The following is a 25,215-nucleotide window of genomic DNA, read 5'->3' as shown; positions in this document are numbered from 1 at the left end:
ACAATTTTTGTCCAGTCTCCCACCTCCCTTTTTTAGGGAAGATGGTTGAGAAGTGTGCTTTCCACATGCTGACTTGTAAAAACCCATTCCTTTAAGTAGTTAATGTCACAATAATTTTGCCTAATGCTCCCCAATGGTGTTACAATCAAATGCATTCACTTTATTCCACCCTTGGTCCAAACAGAAAAGCTGAGCTCCTTGGCCGAATGAAGAGACATCCCCCTCATTTGCTGAAGTCCTCAGGTCCCCTTTCAATGAGGGTGCACTGAAGCAAGGCCAAAAGTCTTGTTTTGTTTTGTCAGTGCTAAGGTATCCCAAAAATTGGGTTCACGTCTCCATTTTGGCTACTTAAATTCCACAGGGGACAATATAGGTCCAATGAGGTAGAGTTGGTGGGTCACTTCCTGAGATCCATGGAGATGGCATTAGCAGTTGTCTGTCCAAAGATGAATGTGCCAAGAACGACCATGAATATCCCATAGCTAACCACCGTCCACCAGCTGAGGTGAAGAAAGAGAGAAACACAGTCAGACCAGCAAGGAAAACTGGCAGCAGCTGTTTACAGGAGAATAGGAAGGGGGAGAGATAAGCGAAAGCACCACTCTTACCCCACTTGTCCAGCTCCCTGAACTTCGGAAAGCTTGGTATGAATGAGGCAAAGTCCTGGCAAGGAAAAAACAGAGCAGGAGTTTTGCAGCCTTTCAACAGTTTCACAATGGCCACAGAGATCAAGCTCACCCATCCCACTGGGAGCACCTGATGGTTAGGAGGAAGCATAGCTCCATTCATTCATTCATTCATTTGCAGTTGATGCTTCCTACCAAGCAGCAATCAGAAAGCCATCCCATCCTTGGAGTTGCAGAGGAAACCCTGCATGTGTTCTCTCCCAGGCTCTTCCTCCCCCTATCTAGACTTGTCTTCTGCTGCTCCTGCCGCTTTCCTGCGCCAGTGAAAATGAGACGGCTGTCCAGGGGCAGCCATAGCCACATTTCTTAGTGATTTTGTCCCTGAAGCTGCAGGCCCTGGACCTAGTAGCCCCATCCAAGCACCAGCATGAATAAAACTGAAGCCCTACAGTGGGGATCCCAAACAGAAGCTACTTTCCTTCCACCAGCCAAGCCAGGAAAACCTTTCTCTACCTGGGAAGACAAAGATGAAGCAGGCAGCCAGCCCCCCAATGACGGAGATGACTCTGCCAATGTCTGGAATGAACAAGGCCAGGAGGAGGGTGAGAAGGAACCAGCAGATGGTCTGCAACAGGCGTCGGCGTCGCTCCTGAACCACGTCTTCTTCCACTGCTTCCCCTTTGTAGCGCAACCACAGGCCTTCCACGACAGCTCTAGGAGGAAGACCTTAGAAGGATTAGCAGACACGTATTCCCACGTTCCCCCGGCCGGCCGGCCGGGCAGCCTGCCTGCCCGCTCACCTGCCACAGAAGTGCAAGATCGGGTAAGAAGTCAGAACAGAGAGAATGATGAAGGCCCGTGCTATGGCTACTGGAACGTCATCCGAGGGGTAGGAGAGCAGCACATCCTGCTTCACCCTCTCACCAAAGGTCAGGAAACCACAGACTCCTAGCAGAGACAGAGAAAGGGGGGAGGAGATTCCCCCAGACCATGGAACACCATGTGGCCAGAGCAGAAGCAACTGGACAGAACAAGAAGTTGGGTTTGTAGGATCCCCTCCTTACCTGTGCCTGTGTAGACAAAGAGGGCGATGACCATGGCTGCTGTCACGACAACTCCCCAGGACCTTACCTGAGGACACTTCATGCTGTTAAAGATGGGCACGCTGCTGACGTGGCACTACAAAAGGGGAGGGAAAGACTTGGTAGCTGGTGGGGAACAGCAAAGTTGCTTTGAGATGACCCAAGGTCAGGTCTGCCTCCCCCAACCTGAACTCTGAATTTTACTGCACCAGGTCCATTCAGGCTTGGCATTATGGCAATTCAAGGCCTCTGCAGAAGTACACCCATTTTGGTTCTGATCTGGAAATATCTAAATTCACAACTAGGAATCCAAAATTCCTTGGTCATGGAAAAAACTTCCTCCTCAACCAAATGATGGGATAATTACTATCTGCATTTCATTCCAATACCTGAGAATCATTTTAACTGTTACCCTTTTTAACTTAGCTTGGCAGCTATACCTTGCCACTATCAAGTATTAATCTCCTAAAAAAACCCAAATTCCATTTCAACCCTTTCTACAGTAGCTGGAGAACTTACTCAAGTACAAGCCTAAAGCTGGTCTAAGAACTCCTCCTTGACACACATGGGAAGCATAACAGGCTGTGTCCTCAGAGCATCCCTGTTCTCCCCAGAACACCCTGTTTTGAAATTCAGAGGCCAACCCAGGCAACAAAACCAGAGCAAGGGCTTCTCAAAGGACTTCTCTGCCCCTCCCATACACAGGGGAGCTGCTGTTGTACAAGGATCTTGGCATGAAGATGGGGCAATTATGTACCTGGTTCTTCCAAGATCTGAGACATCTGCCAGGTGGGCAGGTGTACCAGTGATCAAATCCTAGATGGCAGAGACACTGCCATTAACCCACCAGCGGCAGAAGTCTAAAGCCTCTGGCTGTTGTAGAAGCAACCTGGACAAGGAATCCCAAGCTGCAGAGACCATTGAGAGCCACACTGCCCTCCCCTGCAAGCACCTGATCAGCACATCTTCATTTGCCTCCTATGATGCCAGACATCCCAGGCAGAAACTTCCCCCAGAAGGCTCTTAACTTGCCTCCACAATTCCCAGCAGGGAGGAGGATGAGTTCATTTGAGTTGCTCTGAGACCGTCATAGCTAAAAGCAATTTGAATGCAAGCTTTCCATGTCTACGACCAGCCAACCCACTTGGCTTTCTTCACTGGGCAGAACACTGTGGGGAGCACCTGGGGTGCCCCACAGGACTGTTCTACAAGGCTCATGGTTTGAAATGTAAAAACAACCAATGGTCCTGGGGAGGGAGGGGCTTGCAGAGGAGACTTAGACACCCTCCAACTGACAAGTCCATTCTAAGGATGGGCAGATGTGTTGAAATGGTGGGTGGAGACAGGATTCTGAGAGCATGCCATGGGTGTGCCCACAAAATGGCTCCTAGGTATGCATGGCCACTTACAAACCCTCTTTGTTAGAAGATAAACTCTTCAGTCTGCTACATGCGACCTTTGTCTTTTTTTCCAGGCTGTTAGGCACATTTTCAATCTGAATCCTGGGCTGCAGCCAACCTTTTCTTCATTCCCAAAGAACACCAACTGAATGGTAGATTCCTGCAGGCCACCCTGTGCCTCCTCAGGATCTCCAAACTGCCATTTCTTTTCAGTTTTCGTCAATCTGCTGCCAAAGAAGGCTTCCCTAAATCACTACTCAGGAAGTGGTCAGCTCACATGGGAGTCACAATCACTCTTCCTCTCTAAACCATAAAAAAATCCCTTGAGTTGTCACAGGCAGAAATGTGCCCATAAGAATGGCTATTTCTTTGTGTTACCTCTCCATGGTCAGTTATGAACTTTCTCTAGTACAGAGTGATCAAATGCCTCTGACCTTTGATTCCCATCTTGCATTTCTACCAATCACTTTCTGCTCTTTAGAAAACTATTTATCCAAAAAACTTTAAACAGGTGTTGTATCCACAAAAGGCATTTTGTCAGCTAATTTGCAATCTTGCAAAAGAAAAAATTCAATCCAAGAGGAGGGCCATTGAAAACCCACTCCAGTCATGCATACATCCCGACCCCGTCCACATCCAACTCTTGAACCCTCCCATTTCAGACTGGCTTTGTTTGATACATAGAAAATATGCAAATATGAAGAGACTCCTTCAAACAAAGCCAACAATAGCCCTGGGGGGGGGGGGCAGGGTAGCTCAGAAACTAAAAGGGGTGAAGCTACCCCATCTAGAGGTCTCAAGGACCAAAAGTGTTTCCGTCCTGTGGTTGCACCAACTGCTCCCTCGGCAGCATGGGAAGGAAGGTGCAAACTCTGCTCTTGGTAAAACACAGTAGCAGACAATAGAGATGCTTGAACATTACCTGGAAGCCAAAGCAAATGGTGGGCATGGCATTGAAGACAGACACCCAAGAAGAAGGGCTGTGGGGACGAACAGGAACCTGATTAGCTGAGGCTTGGGTCCCTTCTCCAGGACCGAGGCATTCCCTCCCAAGAGCACCTCATTAGAAGAAGTTCCAGCTAAGGCACCTAAAGGTGGTGTTGTTTTCCACTGTTACAGGGATGAAACAAAGCTGCCAATCTGACCAGGACTGTGCAAAGGGAGCAGCCCCCTTTCCAGGCAGTTACTCTCATCCCCTGAGCAGAACAGCAGCTGCAGCTATAGGACAACCCCTACAAGGGAGAGGGCCCTTCCCCAGGAGAGTCAGTTACTACTGCTAACCAAGAGTGGGGATATTTGGCCAACCCAAAGAATACACAGTAATTGACGCTGTCTTTTAAACCTTTGCTGGAACCCTTTTTGCTTAAACATTTCGTAAAAGACAGCCAGATTTCTCTTCTGCTTTGCTGTGGAAAATGAAGACTGAGACGGTAAAAAATTTGGGGAGGGGGTATCATGACTTTGCCCTTATGTCACCCCCCACCAGGCTTTGCCTCTATATACATACGTACCTGGTTGGAATGTCCTCTGGGGAGATCACCTGATCAGGCCAAAAGTACTTTATGATGACGACGATTGTGACATACCATGTCCCGATCACACTCAAGGAGCTGAAAAAGAGCAAAACATGGGAGGTGCCGATCAACAGGGAACATTTCATATATAACTGCTTCTTTATGAGACTTCTCTGCTGCTGGCCTGGATAAGAACAAGCCTGTGGAACAGGCATTATTTTCTCTCCTGGGAAAGAGAGTTAAAACAGTCCCACCCTCTCCTTAATTGGAGAGTTTGCCCCATAAAACCAAACAGAAAGCAAGCTTGTGGGTGGGTGAGGCAAGAAAGGAGTCAAGCCAGGAAGACAGCAAAGATTAGAAGTATGAAATAGGACTTTAAATTTGTATAATAAAACAGCATTTGTGGGAAGTAAAACAAATGCAGTCTTTGTGTCTACGATCTGTACCATATTAAGGAAAACCCTAACGAAGGCAAACTCTTTGTATGTGTGATTTGGTGAAAGGCTGATATAAAACCCAACATCCAGCAGCAGCCCTCCCCTCCCCTGCACCATACCTGGCGTATTTCTGGAAGCCAATTTCTTTGGGAATGGAGAGAGGAAGGATGAACAGGAAGGCTGTGACGGTGATGGTGCATTTGCGATCTGTGTACCAGCAGCTCTTCCCTTCTCTGGTGCAGTTCTTCACCAACACTGGAATTACTTCCCGAGATACAAAAGGAGATAGTCGGCATCCAAGGGCCCAATCCACCAAAGAAATCCTTACTAGTAGGATGAGCATGCCAAAGATAATTCAAACAGTACGCAGGTTGGCCCTGCAGAGAAAAGCGTTTGCGCCAACACTGGGGGATTGAAAGACAGCAGTGCTCTGTCTTAGAGAAAACTCAGAATGAATTCTAATTGTGGAATTTTAATTGAGAAACACTGAGCAAGTCACGGGCCTCAGATGATCTAGCATACCACAGGTGAAAAATGGGGGCCAGCCCATTTTATTACTTCCAGAGTTAAAAAGGAAGTCGACTGCAAAAAGAAAGAAGTCACCCAGGATGGGACCCAGGAGAAGTCTAGGGAAAGCATCCCCATGGCTTCCAGTGCTACACTCACTCTTGTCCTGCTGATCCCCGATGATAATGAGGAAGGCAATGCAAGTGCCAAAAGTATAGACCACGATGGCCACCTCACACAACACACCCAGGACTCGGCCACAAATGGCCCACACCACTTCCTGGTATGTGCGTTCGTTACTGGCCTGGGAGCAGTAGGCCAGGATGACCAATCCACCAATAATGAAGAGCAGCAAGCCCTGCAAGGAAGGGAGAGAACAGCAGCATTAGCCAGGAGAAAGGAGAAGCGCGGCAAGACACAGATACCGTCACCACCACCACCACCCTGTTTTCAGGCAAAGGGTGGCCAGACAACCTACAGAGCACAGGACAAGCCTCTCTGGCCTATGAACAGATGCCAAATGCAAGTCCTCAGGCCAGGTCAGGCCGCTCATGACCCCAAAGAGCATTCATGGAGGGGGTCAGCAAACCAGTCCTTCTGTCACTTGTGCCTGGCTTATGGGGATGAGAAGTCCTGGAGAGGGGTGTCCTTCTCCTGCTACTCAGGAACAATCAGCTGCTCAAGCTGCCTTCCAGGGTCAGGAGGAACAGAGAAGCGAGGGAACCTCTCCTAGACTACCAAAGGGCTGATGCTGGCCCAGTGCCTCCCGCTTCCCTCTCTTGCTGGGCTTCTTGCCCTGGGTGGGAGAGAAGACAGCCCCGAGCTAAGAGGCCTGGGAGATGCCTGGGGTCTGCCTGCCTGACAAAGGCTGTGAGGATCCAAGCCCAACACTTTTCCAGGCATCCAGGACACCCCACAAGTACAGATCCCTTTTGAGGCACACCTGTTCTGCCCAAGGAAGAAAAGGGTGACCAAAGAGCCCAGAGAACCCAGCTAACTTGTCCCCAGCCCAGCCCAGCCCAGCCCAGCCCAGCCCAGCCCAGCATGCTTGCTCTGGGCCAGCAGCATGGAGAAAGACCGCCCCCCCCTTCACCATCTGCATGGCGATTCCTGCCGCCACTCCACCAGCCATCTGGAAGGCTGCTGGGAAGTTGAGCAGGCCTGCGCCAAGGGCGGCATTCACGACAATGAAGACTGCCCCCAGCATCGAGGTCGTGGCAGGCCTGTGCTCCTCTCGGCCCTTGGGTTCCAGCTCCATACTGGGGCTCTGCAAAAGCCTTGCCCGTTCGCCAGCATCCGCACTCCAGTCCCAGTCGCCATAGTCCCTGTTGATCCCCACGTGGCTCTGAGTCATTTTCTCTGCTAGGAAGAGCTGCCTGGTGGCTTATTCCAGGAGCAAGTTCACACATCCCTCAGGACAGCCCTGAACCTGCAGGGAGAGGCGGGGCTCCACCAGCGCCGAGCCAGCACTCCTGAGGAGAAAAAGCCAAGCGGCCATCAGCCCGGGGCCCCTCCCCATTTCGCCCCTCCTTGCTTTTAGCACTGGAGACCTAATTCTAGCAACCTCTTGCTTGCTTGCTTGCTCCTAAACTCTCCTTCCTTCCCTCCCCCCCCCGAAATGAGCTATAATAAACTAACTAAACGTCTGGGTAGCAAAACAATTTCAGTGCAAAACAAGCGCAAACAATGGAAATAGGAAACGTCTGGGGAAAAATAACTCACCAAGTATGCCGCACAGGGCTGCCCCCCACGCTAACCCCAGGCCTGGGGGGACAGGCAGGCCTAAGGGCCCACTTCAGCAAGGTCAGAATGGGAGCGCGAGGGCCAGCCGGAGAAGCTCGCAGGAGTGTTAGCCACCGGGACGGCCCAGGAACGGCTCTTAACCCGGTGACAGCGCTACCCGGGCGTCCTGGGTGCGCCCCGCGGCCCCGCCCCTGCCCCCGCGAGCATCTTGTGCAGGCGCCGCCGCCCCGATCCCCCCGGACGAGCGGTTGGGCCGAAGCCGCGGCGCCCCCGTGACTCGCGCGGGGCAAAGTCCGGGGCCGGCCAGGCGCTGGATCCAGCCTCGCGCCTCCTGCCCGAGGGCCGCCGCTGGCGCCCCCCGCCCCGCCCGCAACCCTCACCCCCGCGCGGCGCCGATCCGGGCTCCAGCCTCGCCCCCCGCCCGACGGGGACCGGCGCGCACGGGTCGCCGGGAAAGGGAGTCCTGGGGGCGCTCGGCGACGGATCGCCCCGCCCCGCCCCGCGGCCCCTCCCACCGAAAACAAGCCTCGCGGTCTAGGGTGACCCACTCACCTGCTCCGAACCACACCCGAGACCACCTTTCGTCCCTAAAATGGTTAAGTTTATAGGTCAGCGCATTTGGCAAGCCCAGGAAAGGGGTTAACCCGTTAAACCAGGGGCGTTCGGAAAGCGCTTCAGGGCAAGGGGGCGGCAGCCGCGAGGGCCCAGGCGAATGGACGCTGTGAAGGAGGCGCCTTCAGCGGCCGTGGCCCAGTTCCTTCAGGGAGGGGCTGTTTCCTCTTCCGCTTCCCGTCTCCTCGGGAAGGATGCCGAGACGAGGCGGGGGAGCAGCCCACGTGCGTTTCACGGCCTTTCGCGGCTGAGCTAAGAACAGCTGGATCAGGCCAAGGCCCACCTGAGTCCAGCATCTTCTTTCTGGGTGTCAGAGATCAGTGTCGCTCCCACTACCAATCCCCACAACTCACCTGTCCCTGCCCAGAGGTTCCCCAGGCGACCAAGAAGGAAGGATCCAAAAGAAATATCTCAGACCGCAGCGCTCAGATGTACAGCAGCTTTCTTTATTAAAGAAACAGGGACGGAAGGCAGGCTTCAGAAAAGCTTGACTGAGACCGAGCGGCTTAATGTTCTCCAGCTGAAGGACGGCAGGCGGAAGCCCAGCAGCTCCACGAGAAGGACACTGCCCAGTAACTTGCTTGCCAAGCTGGAAGAGGAGGCTGCGCTTGCCTCCCCAGTGGGACAGGCAGTTTCCTCTCCAGCAGCACAGCTATCGCTTTTCTCTTTCCGCTTGAAAAAGACGGCTTCACTTTCAGTATAAAGGAGCTAATCGTTAGCACTGATCCGTTTGCGAAGGGGCAGCAGAGGGCGGATGGGCCAGTTGGGGATTCCGAAGAGGTAGACCGTATCAGCCTCAACTGGGTACATGATGTGCTGCACAGCTAGTAAAGCTTATTGGTTGACAACAAGCCCTCTGATTTCAGGTTAGGGGGAAGAAGCATTCAGAAGTTTCTTAAGACATAAATGAGAAAATTCAGGGCTCCATCATACAGGTTTCCATAATGTAAAGGAGGGGTTGAGGTGCACGTACTTCGGAATTGTTTTAGACAAACCTCCGCTGGGGAAGAGTTTTGCAACTTCTGCCTTACTTAACACATTTCTTAAGATGTGATGTTCCATTTCTGTGGACATTCTGCCACATACCTTTCAGCAACTAACCTTACCAGAATAGAGCAGCACTAAAATAACTTTTGAAAAGGAGAAAGAGTGTTCCTTAGTTAGGTAAGCAGCTAAGAAAGAACGACACTGGCAAGTTGTGTTTTTTAAGAGCAGCATAACATACGCTAACTTCACAAAGGAGCTTTACTCCTACCACCCCAGGAGACTCAAAGACCCCAAATGGAAGGAAAGGCAACTTATTTTGTTGTGGTTATTCAGATTTAAAAAATGCCAGTGAGTAGTTTAAAATACTGTTCTGCTAACTGCTTTCTGTTGGGAAATGAAAAAAAAAAGCATATTCAGTCTATAGCAACAATGACAACTTTTCCTAGCAAGGAAGAAAAAAATCACTTGTATTCCCTGGGGCGCGGTGCTTGGGAGAAGGATGTCCATTCAAAGCAGGGTGACTTAAAGGGGCACATTTTAAATTATTCTCAGCCAGCACTACCCCAGCCAGAAGGCTTGCTAATTATGGGAGACCTGGGGAAGGCTGCTTCCACTCGCAAAGAGGCTGAATTGCCAAGAGCAGCACCAGAGCCCCGTGGCGGGGGGGGGGGGGGGGAGGGCAGACACACAGCTAGGGAAATGCTAATTCTACCTGCTTCTCCTCCTCCCCCAGTCAAGCCGGAGAGTGCAAAGCCATCCAGACAATCCTCCCTGTTTACTTGGACACTTGGTGGATAGCGTGAGCCAGATAGGCAACATTGCCCGATGTGACTCCTGCGACAGAGATGCGGCCATCCTTTGTCATGTAAATGGAGAATTCTTTGGTTAACCGCTCCACCTGGAAAACAAAAGGACCGAGCAGCAGCATCAGGTTCAGTTCAGGAGGAGGGACTCACTGAAGCTGCAGTAAGGGCAGTCCTGAGGCAGGGGGGTCCCTCAGTTATGCTGCCCAAGCTAGGCTCAAGGCAGGCCAAGGGCTCCAGATGCCAGGCCCGCCCCTCCTACCTGTTCCGGCTTCAGTCCCGTGAAGCAGAACATGCCAATCTGATCAGTGATGTGCTGCCAGTTATGGGAAGACCTTTCCTTCTTCAGATTGGCCACAAGCTGGGTGCGCATGCCGATAATGCGGTCGGCCATTCCCTTCACCTCAGCCAGCCTGCGCAGGGAAGAAGCCAGAAAGGGCACTCAACCCAGCAGTGAGGGAAGGTGCAGCCCTCGACCACCAAGGTCCTCGCCATTCTGCTTTTAAAGCACCCCATCCCAGAACTCAGATGGGTGGAAGCAAGCTAACTTTGAAAGAGGCTCTTCTTCCGACCTTTACTTGGTGGTCAGTATAGTCAGAATGTCAGAATCATCAGAAATCAGAATGACCGCTCTGAGGTCAGACACTTCTACTTTCCCAGGACAAAAGAGATTGGGGAAAAAACCCAGGCTGTTCCCCTGTACCTCTACCATTCACTGTACAACACTTCCCCCACCACTGACACATCCAGGCTTCAAAACCTTTACAGCTGTGCCAGGAGCAGCTCAGGAGATGGTGCGGCAGTCAAGATGCTTTGGGCAGAGCCCTCAATCCTGGCAGGATCTCTGGAGGCCCCCCCCCATACTTCCCTCTGACAGCCCGAGGCCCATACTATCCAAAAGCTTCTGGCTTACCATTCCTTTCGCAGATCAGGGCTGTTGAGTATAGCAGAAGCTATCCGAGCCCCATTGATGGGTGGATTGGAATACATGGGGCGGATCAGGATCTTGAGCTGGGACTCCACTCTCTTGGCTTCATCCGAGTCCTTACAAATGACAGTGAAAGCGCCCACACGCTCCCCTGGAGACAAAAGCCAAATTGTAGCGCTGCCACCTCCCCCGGGGCCTTCTGCCCCACTCTGGCAACGCCATCCTCTTGCTGCCTTCCCTGGCCCTCACCTGCCTTTCACTGTCGATCAGACAACCTCCTGTCTGGCATGGATGGCAACAGCACTCCAGCACAGCCCTGTTCATAATCCTCAGATTCCTCTCTTCAAAATGAAGGTTTCAACCCTAGTCACACCCACACCCACAGAAGAGGTCAAACATCAGGCTTAGGTAGCCTGAACAGAACCCTCTCTTCTCCTGCAACCTCTGTTATCTCTGACCACACACTGCCCTGGTCTGTTACACATGAGGAGGAGGAGATAGGAGGACAGGGCAGCTGAAACTAGGAAGTGCTCCATTTCGGGGTCCAGGTACACAGACACACCTCCCATGCACAACTGGCCCGGAGGCAGCACTGGTGCAGCTTGGACACTGCAGCCAAGGGAGAAACAGGCACTGCTTCTTGGCCATCTTTTCCCAGCACAAGAGCTCCTGGGGCCAGGCCAGTTCTGAGGGAGATGTGGGAGCCTTGTTTAGTTACATCCTTCATTTTTGGGGGTGGGGGGGTGGGGTGTCTAGTGTACTGTAGAAACCCAGCCCATTTGGTTAGTGTTGGCTCAATATATTGTGCAAACCTAGAAACTTCAGCAACCAAGTTAAGCAGGGTATGGCTCTTGACTGAGTCTGGTGCTGCTGTATCCAGAAATAAGGTGCGAGGATTGGGTTAGTGAAGCACATAGCATGATTATTGAACACACAGCATGTGGCCACAAAAACACACGATGCCCCCCCCTTCCCTCAGAAGCTGCATAAAGTCACAGCATTCCTATTTCTAACTCAGGGCACCTCAGAAACTCGTTTCTAACCTTGCGCTTCCCCACCTTCAAGTGCTGAGCAGTTCCTGGTGGGAAACGAAAGACTTACCATACAGGCCCATGTTCTTTGCATATGACTGAGAGAGCACTATGTTAATGCCTTGTTCGATGAAGTGCCGGACAGCCCATGAATCTCGGTTTATGTCCCCACTGGCAAAACCTTGATAGGCCATGTCAAAAAAGGCAAAGAGATTCCTTTTCTGAAAGACAAGAATGGCTATTTCAGTTTCAAAGGGCACCAAGAACATCCACCAGAGCAACCAATACTGTTCTATCCCAAGCTTGGGTCTGAATCCTGATTGAAAGGGATCCAGATAAGGGCTCTTCTGCAGCTGATTCCCTATCATGTTTTCAGTAATTTTCCTCAAAACACAGAGGCTGGAAATTGCATGGAAGCTGACAGACTGCCTCTTCAGGAAAGGATGCACCAGCAGCTCCTTCATGGCTGGTGACCTCTCCTTCAAAGAGGCACAAGAAGGAAGTAAATTTTATTAGGCCAGCAATGCACAGATAAAATGTAACCAGAAATCACAATGCTGTAACACACTAGCCTGCCCTGCCAAAGGTAACATAATGCATAAAGTCACTGAAGCTAGAAAACACAATTTGGCAACGATTTCTGTGTATCAAAGTTGATAAATATAAAAATTATCTGAGGGACATCTTAAAATCACTCATATTTTAATGGAGGGGAGAATCTGCAGATTGGGCTCCATTACATTCATATCTGGTTTCTGCATCATTGCATTGCATCTTTACTCTCATCATTTCTTTGGCTCCATTGAAAACCAAAGAGCTGGTCAAGATCAGTGAGTAGAGAGGCCTTCACCTGTTTTCTTTGCCTAGGGGGTCAACCAGGCTCAGTTATTCAACAATGCAGCCAACTGTTCAGAGGTCTCTGAACGGAGGTTCTTGGAAAAATGGGTGAGGATTGTTCTGAAAGCAGCATATATTGAACAAAACAACTTGTTTTCTACCAATAGCCTTCCTTCTACCTTCAGAGTCCACAACTGTGGCCTCCGGATTGCACGTGGGTCGATGGCAGGTCACATATGGCCAGGATGCTCCCATCCCACAGGCTTTTAACCCACCACTGCACTTCCTGCCCACTCTCCTCTTCCTCTTTCCCCCTTCAGCCGCTGAAAGGCCTCAGCTTCCCCATCCCTTCCAGAAGAAGAAATGGAAAGAGCTTCCTTGGAAGGGAGTTATGAACTGAGATTCTATTTCACAGTCATCTCTAATAATTCAGAAAAGGCAAATCTCCCCCTCTTTCTGGATAAGATAAAAAGGCAAAACAAGCAAGCAACCCAACCCCCCCCCCCAAAAAAAACTATTGTTTTTTGTTAGCAACAGAAGCTGTGAAGCTTGGTCTCAGGTTAAAGTACCATTTTAAAGTCGTATTTTAAAAAAATCTTCCAATTGTAAAATGAAATATTAAGAATAACAACATGAATAATGAATCTAAATATAAAAGGAAACCCAACTTTTAGGTACAAAAAGAAAAATAAATCATAAAGTAAAAGAAGCCCTGCCCTTCACTGGAGTGTGACCCCCACAGGGCAGTCTACAAGAGTGAGTACCGCATTCTCACATATTTGCCCAGTAAGCTACTTTAAAAAAAAAAACCAAACTCCAAAGTCATTTAAATAAAACACGACAACAACTTCCCCTGCACCCTACAAGTCCCAAAGGAGAGCCCAGGAGCACAGCAAGACCGCAAGAAGTGAAGGGCTGCAGGCAAACCCCTGCCTGGCACCACCACTCACCTTCACAGTTGCCGCAAGTTCCTTCCACTGCTCTGGCCGAGGATCCACTCCGGTGGGGTTGTGAGCACAGGCGTGGAATAGAATAATACTCTTTTCTGGAATTTTCTTTAAAAAGAAGAGGCAGATAAGGCACAGATCAAGAGCCACTTTAACTGAAAATCCCACTAGGAGTAATTTCCCCCATCACAAAAGGAAAAAATGAACAAACATTTCTCATCATTGCAGTTTCATGCATCAGATCAAGTTGTCATTGCCTACTGAATGATCCTTCACAACATCATCGTGGCTTTTTTAAAGTGGCTACAGGACTTAAGCTTCAATATGCCTTGTCTCGTACTGGGGCTCTTTTGGCTACATTTTTCCACAAATGTGACCTTCCCACTTATTCACCCACAAGTATCAACTTACAGAAATGTCCTCCAAAGCCCCAGTAAAGTCAAAGCCGCAAGTTTTGGGGTCATAGTATCGATAGCTTTGTAGCTGCAACCCAGCATCTCTGAAAATGGGGGTGTGATTCCCCCAGGAAGGCTTGGGGAGGAACACATCATGGCTAGCTGTGAAGAATCGTTGCTGCACAGGAAGAAAGCAGAGGCTGTTGAGTAGCTGACTCAGAGCTTTTAGATGGTTCAACTGATACTTGTATAGAAAACAGGAGCCCCATTCTTCCCATTTAAAGGTGTTAACATTAAATCAGCACTCACCAAGAAGTTGGCTCCAACCCTTAAAGACCCAGTTCCAGAAATTGTTTGCACAGTGACATACTGCAAGGATACAGAACAGGCATGTGAGACACCAACAAGGAAAAGAAATTGCATTGTTGTGACTTAGCAAGCACTAAGCTGCTGTCCATTTTGCAGACCTTAAGGGAACAGTGGAAGGTAGGGGCCAGAACCCACCTCTCTTCAGAGCCAACAGTTACAGAGTTGGAGAAGGAAAGTCCCAGAAAATCCACAGATCCACAAGTTGTGTACCACTGCTTTGAGGGCAGTCCTGTTTGGCCACAGTGAAAAGAACAATTGGACTTCTCAACTGTTTTTGTGATAGAACTAGAGGAGAATATTAATTGAACTTGTGGGTAGCGAAGCTACCCACAACAGAGTTTGAGGCCAGACAGCCCTTGGCCTCAGGTGATTTAATTTGAATTCCTGCACTGTGCAAGGGGTTGGAGTCCATGGTCTCAGTGGGGAATGTGAAAACTGAAACCAGCATAGAGACACAAACACCTACAGAGGGACCATTTCTACAGGGCCTTGATCTTGGGAGATCTAAGGGTGAGTTAATTTCCCAGTTGGTTTCCAAGATATAGCTGACTCAGAGAAGACAGTCTGTTTAGGGCTAATTCTAACTCTTGCAGATTATGTGACTAAGTTAACTACGCCTTTTGGGGATATCTTAGATTAGGTTATGCCAGCAGGCCTGGGGACCCCAGGGGATGGGTGAATTAGTGAGGTGGCTCCAGTACAGCTAGTCCTCGACTTACAATTATTAGTTTAACAACTGTTCAAAGTTATGGTGGTAGTGAAAAAAGTGACTTATGACCAGCCTTTGCACTTACAACCATCGCAGCGTCCCCGGGCCACATGATCAAAATTTGGGTGCTTGGCAACCGGCATGTATTTACAATGGTTGCAGTGTCCTGGCTTCACGTGATCGCCACTTGCAATCTTCCCAGGCGGCTTCCAACAAGCAAAGTCAATGGGGGAAGTCGGATTTGCTTAACGACCACAGCAAAAAGGGTCATAAAATCAGGCATGACTCACTTAATGACTACATTGCTTAGTGGCGGGAGTTCCAGTCCCAATTGTGGTCATAATTTGAGGACTACCTATATTACTAGCATCTATTTTTTTTCCTGTTTTAGTTTTGCCTTTATAGTTTTTAATGCTTTCTAATAATTATTATGTTTTTAGGCAATGTTTGTTTTACATATTTATTGTTTTATTGGCTTGTTGTACACCGCCCACAGTAACTTTTTGTGAGATGGGCAGCCATATAAATTTGATTAATAAAATAAAATAAATATCCACAACACACTATGTCTCCTCACGGACCCAGTCATTGTAAAGCATGTTTTGAGAAGAGATCTATAGCATATTAAACTATAGGATTTGTGGTGGCACATCCAAACCAAACATAAGGAAAACTTGGACCTTTTGGTTTTAGCATTTTCAGACAATACTGAATTTACACATCCCACATATTACCTCTTCCAACAAATAGAGTGGAAGGCGATGGTTTATGTGCTGAAATGCTGCCTCTCTGGGACCCAGAACGTAAAACGTTGAAGTGTTTTCTAAATTAGATCCACTGGGACCAGTGGGGTTATACAATTGCCCTCATTTATTCCAATAGGGCTACTGGAGGTAACAAAGTCAACTCTTCATCCACAAATGATCCAAATCTTGCACAGCAAAGACTGAAAGCTTCTGATATAGGAATCTCTGTTTGAATACACGTGATAAATATTTCATCTGGCTCCTTACCCGGCCACTCTGTATAACCTCATTTGTTTCTCCCAAAGCCAGCTCAGCTGATGCCTTGTTGAAATCTGCTAACCCAGCAATAGGCAAATATTCCTTGTCCATCTTCTTAGAAGCTATCTGGGCTTCTGCCTAGACCACAAAGACATTCAATTTACTCACTGATTTCTCCCACCTGTGAACTGAAAAATATTATGCTGTTCACCTAATATTATTCCTAGATTATTATTTCAAATAAAACAGGGTGGCAACAGGAGAGGAGACAGAAAAGAAAGGGGAGTTCGTAGGATTATGAGTATGGTTTAAAGAAAGAATTAGCCAAATAACTGAGTGCTTGAGCAGTAGCCACTTAACCCATTTCTCATTCCCTTGGCTGGACTTACCTTCAGAACTCTCTTAAGTTTTTGTAATTGTTTCCCAAGTGCAGAAAAGCAAGACACTTAAGTTCAGCCTGACCTGCCCCCTTCCTTCACATGCAAATTTGTTCTCTAGGCTTTCTTTGTCAATCTTGCAGCACTTTCACTTATTCAACACCAAGCCTGCACCCCATTCATACTCCACGCACTTATTTAAATGTTCATTTTAACTACTGCAATTCATAATGTACTTTACAAAACTCTTGTCTTGCAGCCTTATCCTTGATGATACTAGGAAGACTTCAGAAACTTCTGGTATTACTGCTGGGCAGATTCTTCATTTAATCAAGGCATCCCACCAGCGCAATTCAGGCTTTTATAGCTCTTGAGTGCCTGGAGATGCTTACAGAGCTTTATGCTGCCGAATAGATGGAGACATCCACTCCAAGTATCTGGATTAGGTTCCATCAGAAAAGGCCAAAATTCTCACCCATTTCTCTGTCTCACTTACTCATGCAGACACTCAGCCATGTTTAATTCATTTGACAGCCCAAGATCAGAAGGAAGGAAAAGTTTAATATAAGCTCCTGTTGCTTCCAATTCCTGGAAACTCCATTCTCAATTCAGAGTACCACCACCATAGTATTCAAATGCTGATGATCTGTCTATTACCCACATAGGGGGAAACATCCCTTCAGCTGGGTTGCTGAGAGAACAGGGGCCAAGTTGGAAACCATTCAAATGTATCTGAATCAGATCAGAATCCAGGAAGCAGCTTACTCTGCGGACACAGTTCAAGACATAGGGCTTCCCGTTGTCATCTCGGTAAGCCCCAACTCCTAGGTTCATCTTCTTAGCGCTGGTGTCTCGCTTGAAGGCCTCTGTCACCCCCAGAATAGGATCGGGGAGTCCCATCTCCACGTGAGTCCACCAGGAACTGCAGCATCCGTACAAAAGAGACGAATCGAGCTTTACTCCCGCCCAGAGCAGTCGGGAACAGCCCAGAGCTTACCGCCAGGGGCTACAGGCATCGCGCACCGCACCCTCTCCTCTCCTCGCCCAGGTGCGCTGTTCCGCCCCATCGAAGAGAGCCAATCGCCAGGGGCTGCGGCCTCCTGGAAGCACCGCCTCCGTTTCACGCGCGAGCTCTCTGGACGGGCAGGGGCTCTCGCCGCCCTCGAGAGTCTGCCGCTTCCCCCGGACCGCCCCGTCCGGGCGGAGACGCAGCGACCCCCCGACCCGAGACCGTCAAGCGCGCCGCGGCGCGGCTCCGGGCCCGGCAAGAGACCCCGCACGGAGCGCGGCCCCCCAGCAGCGGCGCGCCCTCTGCACCGCCGCGCCAAGGGCACCGAGGCCGCACGCGGGTCCGCCAACCCCAGCCAATCGGAGGCTGCCCTGGCGCTCCCTCCCCTCCGGGCGCCCAATCGCGGGCCTCCGTGTTGCCGCGGGGCGGGAGGCCAGCGCGGTCGATCCCCGACGGGCTCCGCCGAAGGACAAAAAGAGGGCGCCCGGCTTCGCCCCCCCTCCCAAGGCCGGGCAGCTCCTCCAGTTACCTGGCTCGGACCGCGAGGGCGGCCACGCGGGGACATAGAAGCGCGCGCCCACGGGAGCGCAGGAGCGCCATGGCAGCGGTGCGGGCGGAGGAAGGCTGCGAGCCTCCTGCTTCCCGGAAACCGGAAGGGGCGGAGCTTGGACTCCTCGGGCGGAAGTCTGCCTGTGGACGGGGCTCCGCGCACGCTGAGAGGCGCCGGGAGGCCCAACTGCGCAGGCGCAGCTCAGAGCCGCCTCTTCCGGCTGTCGCTGCCGCCGAGCGGTTCGTACCCTCCGTCGCCCCCTAGGCCGGCTGCCGCTTCTCGGTCCGTCTTCTGACCCCTCCGGAGATCCCTCCTGATCGCTAACCGAATCCCTTTTCCCGCCACCGCCTGAACTGGACTCGCGGTTCCTGGAGGGGGAAGAGAGACTCTGCGATCCTGCGGTTACGGCCGTATTTTGCCCTCGGGGCTCGGAGACCCCCGGATCAGCATCCTATATCTTTATCTATGCAAGTTGAACGAGCCCGGGGTAGACGGCAACTTCTTTGTCGATGTCTGCGTCAGGTTGGGAGATTAAGCGCATGCAGCGTGTATTAATGGAAGGGCTGCTGATTAATGATGCTGTCGTAAGAGAAAGTGAAAAAATAGGGAGAGGAGAGGAGAGGGAACCGCAGGTGCCTTGCCTGAACTGGGTTCGCCTCAGCACAGTCGCTCCAACAGAGGGAAAGTGGGATGAGCAGAGCTGGTCCCCTGGCGCCTTCTCCACGGATGTCTGTTTCTCGCCCTGAAGACCTGCTCTTTGCCTCTTAGGTTATGGAGAGGTAATAGCAAAAAGAGGAAGGGGAGGGCCAGCAGCAAGGTGGATGCATTTGGTTTTGACAGCAATGCCGAAGGCAGATCATTCTGGAATGAGTCATTAAGAGTTGAGCCTGATTTGGTGACACTTAATCAGTCAGTCAATAACAAGCACGTCTCTGGCTTTGCCCTGAGAACAGGAGTAGGATGTGATACTGTCTTCCCGTTTCTTATGTAACAGATGATGCCAGGAACCACCACTTTCCCCTTGAGGTAGTGTTTAAGCTCTGTTTGTAGGGAGAGTTTATTCGTTTTATCATGAATTGGATGTTCCAGAAGAACATGGAATCAGAAAGCTGGGATAATGTACATTCCCCATCGTTTTCTCCAATCTCAGCATACAAAGCTGCTCACTTTAATATTCTAGCTTATCCTTTTCCAAAAAACAGTCTGCTGTAACATTATTAGCCAATGCATGCTAGAGTGGGAAGACACCTATGGGGAAACTTTCTTTCCTGCCAAGCCAAAAGGAAAAAAAAAAGGCAAATAAAAATGTAAGAGTGCCTAATATTTAAAATTCAACTTATGTAAAAACTGTTTTTACGAGGATTTTTCACGGATGCTTCTTTAATCAGATTTATTGAAAGGGCTTAGGTTACAGAAATCTTTGCAACTGGATAGGTTTAATATAGGTCCCACTTTAGGACAGAAATTCCTTGATCTTTTGCTAAACACCCATTGATGTACTGGTGAAGATGCCATAGCTATGGCATACTCCTGAAGATGCCATAGCTATGGCATAACTATCAATTATCATTGGATAACTATCAATCTGTCTCTAATCTTCCCTTTTAGAGAAGCCTGTTGAGAAAGTAACATGGCTGCAGTTACAGAGAATACTGGCTCCTTTTCAGATGGGTTAGGCTTAGGTATGGAACCCAGACTACACTGATTGCCTCCATTGATAACCTGGGGTGGAACCACGATAGGGGGAGAATTATTCTCCTGGTCCTGTTGGATCTTCACCTTTCAGCTCCTGCTGGAATAGTGGAGGCTGCAGCCAGGATGGTCTTTGCACAGCTCCTTCTTCTGAACCACTTACAACTATTCTCCAACCAACAGGCTCTGTTGGCAATCACTCATTCATTTGTTGCCTTATGATTGGATTATTGTGTTTATTTAACTCATTTATATGGCTGCTCATTTAACCAGTGGAACTCTGGGCAGCGAACAAAAGATAAATTTTCTTCCCCATCCAGGCCCACACAGCCTCCAGGATTTGGAAAGCACCTTGATGGGCAGAGATACTGTATATAATTACGTTTTGTCAGTATACTGAAGATACTTGACTCTGTGCCAATGCCTGACCTTGCCCAGCAGCTTCACATAGATGTTAAACGGGAGTGAGGAGAGAAGTGAGCTCTGCTCACCCCACATAACAGAGGCCTAAGGCTGGACCTCTCCCCCACTTCCAATACTTCCTGGAACTGGCTTCAGAGGAAAGCAGAACCACCAAAAAACTGTGCCCCCCAAACCCCTTTAGCTGGCCCAGGAGGATACCACAAATGATGGTATTGAAAGCCATTGAGAGATCAAGGGGGGTAAGGATGGATCTACAACTGCGATGAATGCCACATTGGCACTGTCATGGCCCTGCTGGACATATCTTCAGATGAGGAACTTCTCTTGCTCAGCCCAGATGGGAATAGATAATCAGGTGTTATCAATATATTGATGGTATCTCACCCCATGCCCAGAGATGACCTCTACCAGTGACTTCATGCAAACAGTGGAGAGGGGGCTGAAACCCGTGGCAGGTAAAGGACAGATGGAGTTCAAAGAGGGAAGTGAATGCCAAAGAACACAACGAGGAAGACAAGTGAAAGTTTGTGGCTTCACAGAAGAAGTGAAAGACACTGGACCCTCCATGGGTTAAACCCAAGACCCACTTTAAGGAAGAACAGGCACATTGTTGAGGATGGAGACTGGATATAATGTTGAAGAAAGCTTCTGGTGCCTGTATCCAAGCCTCTTCAAATTGTAGGGATTTATGGGGGGATAAATTTTGTGTCCTGGTTTCAGTGGAGGGGGCAAATGCCCGTGCAGCAGGCAGGCATGTTGTAGGTGCAGCTGTGTGCACCTCGTGTATCAGGCTTGCGGAGATGCTGGGGACCAAGCGCATACTGGGGTGAGGGCCTGGTAGGAGAAACAGTGGCAGGGAGGTGAGGGAGAGGCACAAGGAAAATTTGAGTGGTGTGTGTCTGCAGGTGAGGCTTGTGGAGGTGCTTGGAGCAGGCACACAGCAGGACAATGTTGTTAAGAGTAGCAGTGGCAGGAAGGTGAGGAAGAGACATAAAGGGAGTAGGAGCAGGGTTAGGAAGGGGAAGCAGGAAGTGTGCCTGTGCACAACAGGCTTATTGGTGGCTGAGGAGGAGACGTAAATCCTAAAGCCAGGTCAAACAGTCTGCAGTCTGAAAAAACACGATGTCTTGAAAGCACCCAGGGAGGCTTCTGGTGGCTAATGGACTGAACGCATCCATTCTCTGAGCTCCGCTCAAAGGGACTGTTGGCGCAGTGTTTTTAAGGCTCAGGTTGGTCCCCTTGAGCCTGAAGACTTCTCCAGAGTTAAGGAGAATACCTGAAATTGACCATATGTCTTCCAGATGGCTGTTCCTGGCAAGGAGATCACGAAGTGGAGGTTTTTGCGATCCTCTGGTGTGTGAGCAGCTAGGAGGCAGGATTTTCATCCAGTTCCAAGCCATGCCAAAGCTCGACCCTAAATAGACTCTAGATCCGACCATCCCATTTCTTAATTTCTTATAGGCTACTTTTTTATAGTTAAAGAGAGGCTTTTCTTGGACATAGAGGACTATTTCCTCTTGGCAATTAGAGGTATTTCAAGGGACTATTGATTTAAATTGTTTGGTTACTGGTTTTTGTTAAAAAAGCAAAGAGTAACGGAGTTTGAATGATTGTGGATTCTTAAAGAATTTTTTCTTTTTTATTAGTAATTATTAGTAATTCTTTTTGGTGAATCAACCTTTGATGTACTTTTCTGAGTTTTACTCATCTCTGTAAGATAATTGTTCCTTTTTTATCTACTTTGGGCTGATTGGGACAGTCTATGTAAACAAACTAATGAAAAATTTCCGGAGTTTTTTCCCCTCCACCGATATTATTTGTGACCACTAGAGTGTGCTATTGCCTAACTAATCCACTAGTTAAAAGTTTTTGGGGTTTTTTTTTTCTTTTTGGTGGATTTCTTTTTCATGGGCAGTTTTTGGTTATAATAATTTAAAAAATGACTTCCAAAAGAACTTATTGATGTGGCTCTGCAGATTTTGACTTTTTGAAGACTTTTCAGCTAAGTTATACAGATGCTAGATTTGAAACAATAGAACAAAAATTGGATAAAGATGGATGCTGTTGTAAAACAAGTTACTGATAAAGTACAAGTATTGGAAAATAGAATGGATCTAAAGATACAGAAATGGAAATAGGGTTGGACAACTTTGCTGTACTTGAACTTAAAGAAAATGAATTCTGTTTAAGAGCAATTCTTGAAAATTCTTGAAAATGCTCAAGAGAATGTTAAGCAATTGGTTGTCACTGCTCTGTCTAACTTATTAAGTGGGAGGAAGAGAGGATGGATCAAGAAGTGGTCACGGTGTATCATATAAACTCACGCTTTGCAACTCTCAGAAAACTTCCCAGAGATGTCATGGTTTACTTTTTGAGAAGTCAACAAGAGAACAAGTATTAGAGTCACTTTGATTCTAGACTGAAAATTGGCAACACATATATAATCATATTAAGAGAAATACCTACCAGAATTTTGAGAAAGAGAAAGGAGTATACTTTTTTGACAGAGATTTTAAAAAAGAACAAGATTCTATTCCATTGGGATAAATTGGAAGGTGTGATTTTTACCTTCAAACAACAAAGGTTTAGATTCAACTCTGTTCAAAAGGCCAAAGACTTTCTGACAAGAATCAAAGGGGAAAGCCTTGCAGAGCCAACAACAATCGGAAGAAGGGCTTGAGGAACAGGTTGCTGAGATGGGTGGTACAGCTAAACACTTTGACAAACTCTTTTCCTAATTATGGATTATAAATACTTAACATGGAATATTAATGGTGCAAACCATCCCCCCAAACGATGGAAAATTTTTCATTATCTGAGAAAATTAAATCAGGATATAATTTGTCTGCAGGAAGACACATCAGAAAAAAAGATACTTGATTTATAAAACTTTGGGTGAAGAATTTATATTAACAAATAGTTAAAAAAAACAGTGTTGTTTTATATATCAAACCCTATTTGAAACCACAACTTTTACTATCTGATGAAAGCAGTAGATATGTTGCAGCTGAGATTGAGTTGCAAGGAATTAAATCTATAATTGTTGGACTATATGTTCCTAATGAAGACAAAAGTAATTTTTTCAAATACCTGATGGATCCATTGTCACCTTTTACATATGAAAATTGGTGCTTGATGGGAGATTGGAACAGAGTAACCTTGCCTCAGATGGATAGGTCCTCTGGAAAGGGAATTAAACTTAACCAAGGGAAACTACCCAAGTCTTTTTTTGACTTGATTGAAAATTTGACTTTGATAGACTCTTGGAGACAAAAAAATGGGAATGCTAAGGATTATACCTTTTTTTTCCATAAAGACATAAATCTTTTTCTAGAACTGATATGATATGGATCTGAAAAACTTTGGCAAACAAAGATTAGTAGAATGGGCATTTTACCGAAAACTTTTTCTGATCATAACCCAGTTACATTGATACTCAAGAAGAAATCTACAACATTTAAGTGGAGATTAAATGAATCAATATTGCAAAAAGAATTGGTAGTAAAAGAATGTAAAAAGAAATTAAATGAGTATTTTAACAACAATTTGGATAAAGGAACAGATCTAAAAATTGTCTGGGATGCCATTAAAGCAGTGATGAGAGGTTACTTCATTCAATACAACCGGGAATTTAGAAGGAAATGTCAAGAAAAAATCCAAACTATTTTAGATGAAATAAAGAGAAAAGGAGAAGTTTACAAATAACACCAACTGATACTGATATCTTGCATCACATTAAGCTTTTACAACAGCAACTATCTATGTTAACTATAAAAGAAATAGAGACAAAATTAAAATATACAAAAGAAAAATATTTTGAATCTGCAAATAAACCAGGGAGATAGATGGCTTGCATATAAACTGAGAGAGGAGAGAGACAAGAAAATGATAATGAAAATTCAAGAAGGAAATGTTGTACTCACAGGTAATGCAAGTATCCAAAAATCTTTTCATAACTTTTTTCAAATTTTTATAAAAAACAAGAAATTTCATTGAATTGTATTGATGCATATTTAAAAAGACGACATTTACCAAAACGCTCACAATCTCAAAAACAAATTATGAATAATCCTGTGACTACTTTTGAAATATCAGAAACTATTAAAAAGGCTAAAATAGGGAAAGCCCCTGGACCAGATGGATTAACGAGTTCTTATTATAAATGTTTTGAAGATGAATTGCTATTGCCACTCAAGTGGGTGATGAATTCTATTTTAGGGGGCTCAGCAATACCAGAGACTTAGAAGGAACCTAATATAGTGTTATTGCCAGAAGAGGTTCAAGATCCAACTATGGCTAAAAACGACAGACCAATTTTTTTTGTTAAACAATGATTATAAGCTTTTCACATCAATATTAGCAGAGAGATTGAAGATTTTATTAGACTTTATACATGAAGATCAATGCAGCTTCTTACCTAAAAGACAACTGAGAGACAATGTAAGAATTATACTGGATATAATAGAATATTTACAACAACATAATGAGAAGTAAGCAGCATTGATTTTCTTGGATGCAGATAATTTGAATTGGTCGTTCCCGTTTAAAGTTTTGGAGGATATGGATTTTGATGACAATTTTCTACAAGGGATTAAATCGATATATACTTCCCAAAAGGCAAGTATTGTTAACAATGAAATTACAAAATCATGTGAGATACAAAAGGGGACAAGACAGGGTTGTCCCTTACCTCCTCTACTTTTTATTCTAGTTTTGGATGTGTTAAATAGAGATATTAGACAAGATGTGAATATAAAGGGCTTACAAATCAAAAAAGTTTTTAAATTAAGAGCCTTTGCAGATGATTTAGTTTTGATTTTATCGGAACCTCAAAATGGAATTGAATATTTAATGAAGAAATTGAAAGATTGTGGTGTACTTGCTGGATTTAATAAAAAACAAAGATGTTAGTTAAGAATATGACTATGAAAGATCAAGAAATATTGATGAAGTCTGGCTTCAAAATTGAAAAAAAGGTTAAGTATCTGGGAGATATATTGAATGATATATGATTGATATATATTGAATGATATATATTGAATGTGAACTGTACGTTATATCAAAATAACTATGTTAAAGTCTGGAATTATATTAAAAAAGATGCATTAAGATGGGGTAAATTGCAGCTGTTACTGTTAGGTAGAATCTCAATAATTAAAGTGAACGTTTTACCTAGAATGCTTTTGATCTTTCAGACAATACCAATCTTGACAAATGATTAACCATTTAAACA

The 25,215-nt window shown here is 47.0% G+C and overlaps 2 protein-coding genes across 3 annotated transcripts; both read right to left on the bottom strand.

Annotated features, from left to right (window-relative positions):
- Nucleotides 1-139: 139 nt before the first annotated feature.
- SLC38A7 (solute carrier family 38 member 7) lies at nucleotides 140-8,413 on the bottom strand. 2 transcript variants are annotated; one of them, XM_088135412.1, is made up of 11 exons: nucleotides 8,275-8,413; nucleotides 6,660-7,038; nucleotides 5,726-5,924; nucleotides 5,179-5,323; nucleotides 4,620-4,718; nucleotides 4,031-4,088; nucleotides 1,691-1,805; nucleotides 1,427-1,574; nucleotides 1,140-1,339; nucleotides 609-663; nucleotides 140-500 (listed from the first exon to the last, which is right to left on the bottom strand). In XM_088135412.1, exons 2-11 carry the CDS (start codon nucleotides 6,918-6,920, stop codon nucleotides 398-400), a joined length of 1,383 nt encoding a protein of 460 aa, XP_087991538.1. In that variant the 5' UTR covers nucleotides 6,921-7,038; nucleotides 8,275-8,413; the 3' UTR covers nucleotides 140-397. The 2 variants fall into 2 exon arrangements, with proteins under 2 accessions (XP_087991538.1, XP_007438959.1); XM_007438897.4 differs by lacking the exon at nucleotides 8,275-8,413 and adding an exon at nucleotides 7,289-7,673.
- On the bottom strand, nucleotides 8,347-18,005 carry GOT2 (glutamic-oxaloacetic transaminase 2). The gene is made up of 10 exons (XM_007438899.4): nucleotides 17,847-18,005; nucleotides 17,074-17,230; nucleotides 15,941-16,069; nucleotides 14,159-14,218; nucleotides 13,866-14,027; nucleotides 13,458-13,562; nucleotides 11,741-11,891; nucleotides 10,625-10,790; nucleotides 9,974-10,124; nucleotides 8,347-9,806 (listed from the first exon to the last, which is right to left on the bottom strand). The coding sequence occupies exons 1-10, from the start codon at nucleotides 17,915-17,917 to the stop codon at nucleotides 9,684-9,686; spliced, it is 1,275 nt and encodes a 424-aa protein (XP_007438961.1). The 5' UTR covers nucleotides 17,918-18,005; the 3' UTR covers nucleotides 8,347-9,683.
- Nucleotides 18,006-25,215: the final 7,210 nt, after the last annotated feature.

This window comes from Python bivittatus, unplaced genomic scaffold (assembly GCF_059951505.1).
Source record: "Python bivittatus isolate LINGU-HERP-01145 unplaced genomic scaffold, Pbiv_v1 ctg000170_np1212, whole genome shotgun sequence".
Classification (NCBI taxonomy): Eukaryota; Metazoa; Chordata; class Lepidosauria; order Squamata; family Pythonidae; genus Python; species Python bivittatus.
Note: the sequence above shows the minus strand (reverse complement) of the source record. Positions and strands in the feature narration are given on the sequence as shown.